A 10,470-nucleotide genomic window follows, 5' to 3' on the forward strand; every position below is an offset into this window, starting at 1 on the left:
ATGAAAATTACAGGCCTCTCTCATCTTTTTAAGTGGGAGAACTTGCACAATTGGTGGCTCACTAAATACTTTTTTTCCCCACTGTAGTTGTCCCTGATTGCACTGACTTTGCTCACAGCTGCTTGTTTGAAGAAGTGTACTTACTGTGATCAAGATGTAGTTGTCCCACTGGCTATCCTAAGTTGAACGCACCAATTTGTAAGTCGCTCTGAATAAGAGCGTCTGCTAAATGACTTCAATGTAAAATGTAAATGTAAAACAGGAAGAAGACATAGGACAAAGAGATCTGTCAGAAGATGGGAACAACAAGCAGGATCATGTGGATCAACACTGTTAGGAAATCAAAGCATCTCTGAATCATTCAGGCTGTGGGTTTCAGATAAATAGAACCATGATTTCCTTTTTTTAAATGTTCAGTGGAGGAGGAAATGGACTTGTGGAAGTGAATCAATACTGTGGAAGAGCCACAACTGTTTCCTCATAGTGACGCAAGAAAACATACCGATTTCCTCTCCTCACCAAGTTCAATTGCGCAGAGGGGGTCTTCATAAGGTGATGCTGTAAAGGTTGTGATGTTGCAGTTTCTGTGTATGTATGTGTAACTTTATTTCCACATGAGAGCAAGATGCCCCTTGACACTGATCCTAGCTTGAAAATTACAAAGGTTAAGACAACAGCGTCACAATAATGCAGGGTTGCTAAACCCAGAAGCACAACATTGCAAGACTTTCTGGAACACTTGCAAAACAGACCAAACACACCAGGCCGGGCGTTTGGGGAAGTCAATGAGAGATGTGAAAAATTCTTCCTTAATTGTTAATTTTCTCAAAATCTAAAGGCACAACATAGATTCAAGCCAATGTCTTAATTAGTTCTACATGTTATTACTCCATCCTCATGAATGTGACAAAAGCAACTTTATATGTCCTGTACATGGGCACGTCGGCGCAAGATGACTATTAGACCCAATGACGTGTTTCTGCGCATGAGCTTCTCTAGCCAACGTCGCCATGACATCGCCTACAAATGTGATCAGGGATTTCTATTGGAGTCGCAGTTTTAGCATATCTTCATACTGCACTGTCTTTGCTACCGCTCTGAATCAACCATGGGACCAGCTCAAGCATTGTAGCAATGCTGCCTAGGCAGAAGGCAAGCGATCCAAGCAATTTTGACAAAAACAATGGATATATTTTTGTTGTGCAAAATTTGGTAGAATCTTAATTCAAATGATTCACAGCTGTAATTGCAGCAAAAAGGTGCTTCCACCAAGTATTAACTCAGGGGGTGGAGACGTATCCAATTATGATATTTCAGTTTTCTTTGTTCTATAACTGTCTTTCACTTTGAAAATGTGGAGTAGGTTGTGTAGATCTGTAGAAAATATATCGAATTAAACCCTTTTAAGATTAAGTAATTTTAAGGCAGCAAAATGTGATAAAAGATCAAGGGGGTGTAGACTTTCTATAAGCACTGTCCTGTAGCATAGTAGGTCTATAATATGTTACACCAGAAACACCTCCTCAGTCATTTCTTATCTGAAGAACTCAACAGCACTGTAGGCAGGATATATGCTTTGATTGAAACAAAATAGGCCTACAAGAAAGGCTAATAGTTATGTTAACACCATCTGGGTTGATTACCTCACAAAACAGTAATTCAAGAAGATCTAAATGCATATTCCCATGAAAATGATTGAAATGATTGGAATGCAGTTTGGACATTTCATCAGTAAAACGTGAGGAATTATCATTCAAGATTGACAGTGATGTTTGCCTATTTTGAAATTAGGTATGCCTAACTTGATGTTTTGAGGTTATTAAAACAAAAGTTTTTCTAGAGACAAACGATGACATCATTCTTTTTTTTATGCGCTCCCTCATCTAAACAAATATCACTACACCAGTAGTTACAGTGGCTCCTAAAGACATGTTTGACATCAGGAAAGGAGGCTAGGCTATCAGCTAATCATTGATTTTGATGATTGATGTTAATCTGCATTATTTTATTTACTGATTGTGATTAGTCTTCAATGCTCTTAAATAATAACTTCATAATATAACCTAATGTTCATAATCTTCTAACTCATGATATATGGCTGGCTAGTGGCTTCAAATCAAATCAAATCAAATGTTATTGTCCACATGTGCCGAATACAACAGGTGCAGACATTACAATGAAATGTTTACTTACAGCCCCTAACCAACAGTGCATTTATTTTAATAAAAATGTAAAATAAAACAACATCAAAAAAGTGTTGAGAAAAAAAGAGCAGAAGTAAAATAAAATAACAGTAGGGAGGCTATATATACAGGGGGGTACCGGTGCAGAGTCAATGTGCGGGGGCACCGGCTAGTTGAGGTAGTTGAAGTAATATGTACATGTGGGTAGAGTTAAAGTGACTATGCATAAATAATTACCAGAGTAGCAGCAGCGTAAAAAGGTTGAGTGGGGGTGGGAGGGCAGTGCAAATAGTCCGGGTAGCCATGATTAGCTGTTCAGGAGTCTTATGGCTTGGGGGTAGAAGCTGTTGAGAAGTCTTTTGGACCTAGACTTGGCACTCCGGTACCGCTTGCCGTGCGGTAGCAGAGAGAACAGTCTATGACTAGGGTGGCTGGAGTCTTTGACAATTTTGAGGGCCTTCCTCTGACATCGCCTGGTATAGAGGTCCTGGATGGCAGGAAGCTTGGCCCCAGTGATGTACTGGGACGTACGCACTACCCTCTGTAGTGCCTTGCGGTCGGAGGCCAAGCAGTTGCCATAACAGGTGGTGATGCAACCAGTCAGGCTGCTCTCGATGGTGCAGCTGTATAATTTTTTGAGGATGTGAGGACCCATGCCAAATCTTTTCAGTCTCCTGAGGGGGAATAGGCTTTGTCGTGCCCTCTTCACGACTGTTTTGGTGTGTTTGGACCATGATAGTTCGTTGGTGATGTGGACACCAAGGAACTTGAAGCTCTCAACCTGTTCCACTACAGCCCCGTCGATGAGAATGGGGGCGTGCTCAGTCCTCTTTGTTTTCCTGTAGTCCACAATCATCTCCTTTGTCTTGGTCATGTTGAGGGAGAGAGGTTGTTATCCTGGCACCACACGGCCAGGTCTCTGACCTCCTCTCTATAGGCTGTCTCATCGTTGTCGGTGATCAGGCCTACCACTGTTGTGTCGTCTGCAAACTTAATGACGGTGTTGGAGTCGTGCCTGGCCATGCAGTCATGGGTGAACAGGGAGTACACGAGGGGACCCCTGAAGGGCCCCCGTGTTGAGGATCAGTGTGGCAGATGTGTTGTTACCTACCCTTACCACCTGGGGGCGGCCCGTCAGGAAGTCCAGGATCCATTTGCAGAGGGAGGTGTTTAGTCCCAGGATCCTTAGCTTAGTGATGAGCTTTGAGGGCACTATGGTGTTGAATGCTGAGCTGTAGTCAATGAATAGCATTCTCACGTAGGTGTTCCTCTTGTCCAGGTGGGAAAGGGCAGTGTGGAGTGCAATAGAGATTGCATCATCTGTGGATCTGTTGGGGCGGTATGCAAATTCGAGTGGGTCTAGGGTTTCTGGGATAATGGTGTTGATGTGAGCCATGACCAGCCTTTCAAAGCACTTCATGGCTACAGACGTCAGTGCTACGGGTCGGTAGTCATTTAGGCAGGTTATCTTAGTGTCCTTGGGCACGGGGACTATGGTGGTCTGCTTGAAACATGTTGGTATTACAGACTCAGTCAGGGACATGTTGAAAATGTCAGTGAAGACACTTGCCAGTTGGTCAGCATATGCTCAGAGTACACGTCCTGGTAAGCCATCTGGCCCTGCGGCCTTGTGAATGTTGACCTGCTTAAAAGTCTTACTCACATTGGACTACGGAGAGCGTGATCACATAGTCCTCGGGAACAGCTGGTGCTCTCATGCATGCTTTAGTGTTGCTTGCCTCGGCCGAGCATAGAAGTGGTTTAGCTCGTCTGGAAGTCTTGTGTCACTGGGCAGCTCATGGCTGTGCTTCCCTTTGTAGTCTGTAATAGTTTTCAAGCCCTGCCACATCCGACGAGCGTCAGAGCCGGTGTAGTATGATTCAATCTTAGCCCTGTATTGACTCTTTGCCTGTTTGATGGTTCGTTGGAGGGCATAGCGGGATTTCTTATAAGCGTCCGGGTTAGAGTCCCACTCCTTGAAAGCGGCAGCTCTACCCTTTAGCTCAGTGCGGATGTTTCCTGTAATCCATGGCTTCTGGTTGGGGTATGTACGTACGGTCACTGTGGGGACGACATCATCGATGCACTTATTGATGAAGCCAGTGACTGATGTGGTGTACTCGTCAATGCTATCTGAAGAATCCCGGAACATGTTCCAGTCTGTGCTAGCAAAACAGTCCTGTAGCTTAGAATCTGCGTCATCTGACCACTTTTTTATTAACCGAGTCACTGGTGCTTCCTGCTTTAGTTTTTGCTTATAAGCAGGAATCAGGAGGATAGAGTTATGGTCAGATTTGCCAAATGGAGGGCGAGGGAGAGCTTTATATGCGTCTCTGTGTGTGGAGTAAAGGTGGTCTAGATTTTTTTTTCCTCTGGTTGCACATTTAACATGCTGGTAGAAATTAGGTAGAACAGATTTAAGTTTCCCTGCATTAAAGTCCCCGGCCACTAGGAGCACTCCCTCTGGATGAGCGGTTTCCTGTTGATTTATGGCCTTATACAGCTCATTCAGTGCAATCTTAGTGCCAGCATTGGTTTGTGGTGGTAAATAGACAGCTATGAAAAATATAGATGAAAACTCTATTGGTAAATAGTGTGGTCTACAGCTTATCATAAGATACTCTACCTCAGGCGAGCAAAACCTCGAGACTTCCCTTAGTATTTGATTTTTGCACCAGCTGTTGTTTACAAATATACACAGACCGCCACCCCTTGTCTTACCGGAGTCAGCCATTCTATCCTGCCGATGTAGCGTATAGCCCGCTAGCTGTATGTTGTCCATTTCGTCGTTCCCTCACGACTTTTTAATGTCCTGTTGGTAGGATAACCGTAATCTTAAATCATCCAATTTGTTCTCTAATGATTGAAGATTGGCTAATAGGATTGATGGCAGAAGCAGTTTACTCGCTCGCCGTCGGATCCTTACAAGGCACCCCGACCTACGTCCACGATATTTCCGTCTCTTCCTCATGCGAATGATGGGGATTTGGGCCTTGTCGGGTATCTGTGGGATATCTTTCGCGGCCGCCTTGTTGAAGAAAAAATCTTCGTCCAATACGAGGTGAGTAATCGCTGTCCTGATATCCAGAAGCTCTTTTTGATTATAAGAGACGATGGCAGAAACATTATGTACAAAATAAATTACAAATAACGCGGAAAAACAAATAGTCAATACCTTTTACTTTTAAAGTTAATTTCCTGACATTTTACAATTTTGCCATAAGGAGTAGAGAAAATGTTGCCGTTTTAAAGCAAGCTTTCTGCTATTCTAATCATTTTGCCATGGACTGGAGAGACATTTTTGCATTTTTAAAGCACATTTCCTGCAATTCTACACATTTTGTCGAAGACTTATGACATGTTAATGATATATGAGTGAGAGTGACAAAATAAGTAAATGGGGAACCCCTGGAGGCCAGGGCCCCTGGGAACACATCCTATGTGCCCAGACCGGTATTCGGCAATGTGTACAAAGAGTTTAGATAGCTGGCTAGACTAACTGACAATCTAAAAATTGTTAGCTGACAAGGCTAGTAGAGTGACTGACGTAACAAGAGAAAAACTGCTGATGCAAAACCTAATTTCCAAATTGCATATTGTGTATTCACATTGTGTATTCTCTACAAAGTTGAGACCCCGACTGAGTGGTTGCTTTCTCAGATCTGTATTCAAACAGTTTTAAAGAGTTGTAATTTTTTTGGATCTGTATTCAAAAAGTTATAGTGACCTCCAAAGAAACTATTTCTTCCCCCGGAAAAATTGTTACTTGCCACAAAGTATAATTAAAACTATAGAAATCTCAAGTCACATACACACACACACACACACACACACACACAAAGACAAAGACTTACACATGACACAAAAACACAGAAAAATGCTAATTGATAGCAAGTCCCAGTGGAAGTTTTTTATAATGATTTTACCTTGAATGTAAATATGCAAATAGCTGTATGTTTTCAGTGTATTTAGATGTATTAATGTAATTATGTGCTTCTAACATGTCATACTGATATGGTAACCTCCTCTAAAACAGCATTGAGAAACAGTCCTCTTGTAGCTGGTCATGGACCAACACCACCCTCGTCTACGTGTGTTTGTTTGTGTGTACGTGTGCGTGTATGTGTGCATGGGAACGTTGTGTATGTGGGTGTGTGTTTGTGTGGGTGTGTGTATGGGAACGTTGTGTATGTGTGTTCTCACATCAGTGTGTATCTCCTCAGGACCTATGGATTCAGGGAGAAGACTCTACAGGATGGTTGCTGTGAGCTTTGGGATGCTGTGTGTTCTACAAGTCACGCTCAACATCTCCCTGAGACTTGTCTGTGAGTGTATTGTTATCTAATCATTACACTATATCAGTTTTTCACAAGGTCCCAAATTCAGATGAATGTTGTTATCTGTGTAACTAAATTCCTCCTCTTTTAGACATGTTCAAGGAACTAACAAAACACATCCAAAATATTCTGTCCACTTTTAGCAGACTGTATAGACCTTCAGTTTTTAACAACTGCCAATTACAGTAGAAGTAAGAAATTGTGTTTTCACCAGTAGCTACAGTATATGTATCAATCCTTTCTAGATAACAGAGGCATGGGAGATAAAACCAATGTGACTGCAGAGAGAGACCAGCTACAGACCAGTTACAACAACCTGACTAAAGAGAGAGACCAGCTACAGACCAGTTACAACACCCTGACTACAGAGAGAGGCCAGCTACAGAAGGAGAGAGATGATCTCAAGAGAAAGTTCTCTAATATGAGTGAGTTCACCTAATAAATGATCATAACATCACATGCCTAATATGCAGTCAACTTGTGTTTGTATTCTTCAATAATAGGTGCAGTATAATAATTCATGTTTTTGTCTTGTAGAACAAACCTGTCCTAAAGGCTGGCAGAAGTTTGAATCCAGTTGGTACTTCCTGTCTACTGAGACTAAAACCTGGATGGAGAGCAGAGAGGACTGTCTGGAGAGAGGAGCTGACCTAGTCATCGTAAACAGTGATAAGGAACAGGTGAGTGAGACAGAGAGAGAGAGAGATATGGGGGGGTTATGATCAAACATCCCTTGGTCAGTAATGTATCTTCCAGTATTTAACACATGTAGTCTATTGCAGTTGACAATATCAGTATCTTTATCAACAGGAGTTTCTCTTTGGCCTCAATAAGAGAGCCTGGATTGGTCTGACTGACTCTGTTACTGAGGGGACCTGGAGATGGGTGGACGACACACCACTGACCACCCCAAGGTAAGAGACTACTGCTCTAATAACACTGACCACAGTGTAAGGAGTAGGACTGATTCTCTGTGTTGTTCATAATCCAATGACTACGAGGTGAGATTTGATCCTCCTGGTGTAATATGGAGACTTAACAAATTACATATTGCTTCAAATCTTGCTTTCACTCATAGATGTCATTCCACAAGCACTAAAGATATAGCACAGAAACCAAGTACTATTTGCATTTGAAAATGGCATTCAAAAAATACAACTAAAGTTTTGGTTGTTTGTCCATGCTTGGTGAGGTATCTTCATTTTAAAGCTAAAAAAACATGTCTATAATTTAGGATGATGTTTTCTACCACAGTGTCTGACTATTTACTTTGACCCCTTTTTGTTGTTGATTTTTGTACTGGCTCTCTTCCACTGGCTCTATGCACCCTCACTAGACTCTACCCACACACACACACACACACACACATACAGTGGGGAAAAAAAGTATTTAGTCAGCCACCAATTGTGCAAGTTCTCCCACTTAAAAAGATGAGAGAGGCCTGTAATTTTCATCATAGGTACATGTCAACTATGACAGACAAATTGAGGAAAAAAATTCCAGAAAATCACATTGTAGGATTTTTTATGAATTTATTTGCAAATTATGGTGGAAAATAAGTATTTGGTCACCTACAAACAAGCAAGATTTCTGGCTCTCACAGACCTGTAACTTCTTCTTTAAGAGGCTCCTCTGTCCTCCACTCGTTACCTGTATTAATGGCACCTGTTTGAACTTGTTATCAGTATAAAAGACACCTGTCCACAACTTCAAACAGTCACACTCCAAACTCCACTATGGCCAAGACCAAAGAGCTGTCAAAGGACACCAGAAACAAAATTGTAGACCTGCACCAGGCTGGGAAGACTGAATCTGCAATAGGTAAGCAGCTTGGTTTGAAGAAATCAACTGTGGGAGCAATTATTAGGAAATGGAAGACATACAAGACCACTGATAATCTCCCCTCGATCTGGGGCTCCACGCAAGATCTCACCCCGTGGGGTCAAAATGATCACAAGAACGGTGAGCAGAAATCCCAGAACCACACGGGGGGACCTAGTGAATGACCTGCAGAGAGCTGGGACCAAAGTAACAAAGCCTACCATCAGTAACACACTACGCCTCCAGGGACTCAAATCCTGCAGTGCCAGACGTGTCCCCCTGCTTAAGCCAGTACATGTCCAGGCCCGTCTGAAGTTTGCTTCAGTGCATTTGGATGATCCAGAAGAGGATTGGGAGAATGTCATATGGTCAGATGAAACCAAAATAGAACTTTTGGTAAAAAACTCAACTCGTCGTGTTTGGAGGACAAAGAATGCTGAGTTGCATCCAAAGAACACCATACCTACTGTGAAGCATGGGGGTGGAAACATCATGTTTTTGGGCTGTTTTTCCGCAAAGGGACCAGGACGACTCTTCCGTGTAAAGGAAAGAATGAATGGGGCCATGTATCGTGAGATTTTGAGTGAAAACCTCCTTCCATCAGCAAGGGCATTGAAGATGAAACGTGGCTGGGTCTTTCAGCATGACAATGATCCCAAACACACCGCCCGGGCAATGAAGGATTGGCTTCGTAAGAAGCATTTCAAGGTCCTGGAGTGGCCTAGCCAGTCTCCAGATCTCAACCCCATAGAAAATCTTTGGAGGGAGTTGAAAGTCTGTGTTGCCCAGCGATAGCCCCAAAACATCACTGCTCTAGAGGAGATCTGCATGGAGGAATGGGCCAAAATATCAGCAACAGTGTGTGAAAACCTTGTGAAGACTTACAGAAAATGTTTGACCTGTGTCATTGCCAAAAAAGGGTATATAACAAAGTATTGAGAAACTTTTGTTATTGACCAAATACTTATTTTCCACCATAATTTGCAAATAAATTCATTAAAAATCCTACAATGTGATTTTCTGGATTTTTTTTCTCATTTTGTCTGTCATAGTTGACGTGTACCTATGATGAAAATTACACGCCTCTCTCATCTTTTTAAGTGGGAGAACTTGCACAATTGGTGGCTGACTAAATACTTTTTCCCCCACTGTACTACACTGACACACCAACACACACTCACACACACACACACACACACACACTACCTACGCTCACACACACACACACACACTCATACATAGACACACCTTCACACTTTTCTCATGCACTGCTGCTACTCTGTTTATTATCTAACCTGATTGCCTTGACACTTTTACCCCTACCTACATTTACATAGTACCTAAATTACCTCAACTACCTCGTACCCCTGCACATTGACTCGGTACAGTATTCCTTGTATAAAGCCTCGTTATTGTTATTTTATTGTGTTACTATTTTCCTTTTTTTAATTTAGAAAATGGAGTATTTCTTTTTTCTAACATTTTAACTCTGCATTGTTGGGAAAGGACCCGTAAGTAAGCATTTCATGGTAAAGTGTAAGCCTGTTGTATTTGGCGCATGTGACAAATCAAATGTTTATTATTTAATTTTATCTGTCTTGTTTACCCTGTAGTTACTGGTACCAACAGCAGCCTGACAATGGTAATGACGACCCAGCAAATGGGGAGGAGGACTGTGTTGAGCTGAACACAGAAACATGGCTTCCTGTAAAGGCATGGAATGACCAGTCATGTGAAGACAATCGTCACTGGATTTGTGAAAAACGGGTTTAACAACACCATGACAACAGAGGAGGCTGGTGGGAGGGTGGGAGGGTGGTTACCTGAGATACCTGAGCGACGGAAACGAAGCGCCTTGCACTCTTGGCCTACACGCTAGCAGTGAACATTTTTGCTGAAACATAACACCATGTTCCATATCTCACTGCTTTCTTCCACATGCTGTGCTCTCCTGACGCCAATTAATCAACACTTTTTTATATTAATTCAATGGATTGTGGTCGGTAAACCCATGGAATATGGTGTTAGGTAATTGCGTACCTACTATTAATAATATATTTATTGAGATCTATTAGCATATAGGGTAATGTGGAGCAACTAGCCCCCCACTCCCTAATTCTCACAGCAAC

At 42.2% G+C, this 10,470-nt stretch overlaps 1 protein-coding gene across 1 annotated transcript; it reads left to right on the forward strand.

Annotated features, from left to right (window-relative positions):
- The first annotated feature begins 6,421 nt into the window (after nt 1–6,421).
- On the forward strand, nt 6,422–10,127 carry LOC121561000 (C-type lectin domain family 4 member E-like). The gene is made up of 5 exons (XM_045217924.1): nt 6,422–6,508; nt 6,766–6,945; nt 7,058–7,200; nt 7,331–7,434; nt 9,955–10,127. The coding sequence occupies exons 1-5, from the start codon at nt 6,439–6,441 to the stop codon at nt 10,112–10,114; spliced, it is 657 nt and encodes a 218-aa protein (XP_045073859.1). The 5' UTR covers nt 6,422–6,438; the 3' UTR covers nt 10,115–10,127.
- The last annotated feature ends 343 nt before the right edge of the window (nt 10,128–10,470 follow it).

The sequence above is a fragment of the Coregonus clupeaformis genome, unplaced genomic scaffold, assembly GCF_020615455.1.
Source record: "Coregonus clupeaformis isolate EN_2021a unplaced genomic scaffold, ASM2061545v1 scaf1272, whole genome shotgun sequence".
Lineage (NCBI taxonomy): Eukaryota > Metazoa > Chordata > Actinopteri > Salmoniformes > Salmonidae > Coregonus > Coregonus clupeaformis.

Bases quoted from the DNA above. Each gene is read 5' to 3' on its own strand.
- LOC121561000 (XM_045217924.1), top strand. From the start codon at position 6,439: ATGGTTGCTGTGAGCTTTGGGATGCTGTGTGTTCTACAAGTCACGCTC. The intron at 6,509-6,765 runs GTGAGTGTATTG...AATCCTTTCTAG, and splicing joins CATCTCCCTGAGACTTGTCT to ATAACAGAGGCATGGGAGAT. The intron at 7,201-7,330 runs GTGAGTGAGACA...CTTTATCAACAG, and splicing joins TAAACAGTGATAAGGAACAG to GAGTTTCTCTTTGGCCTCAA.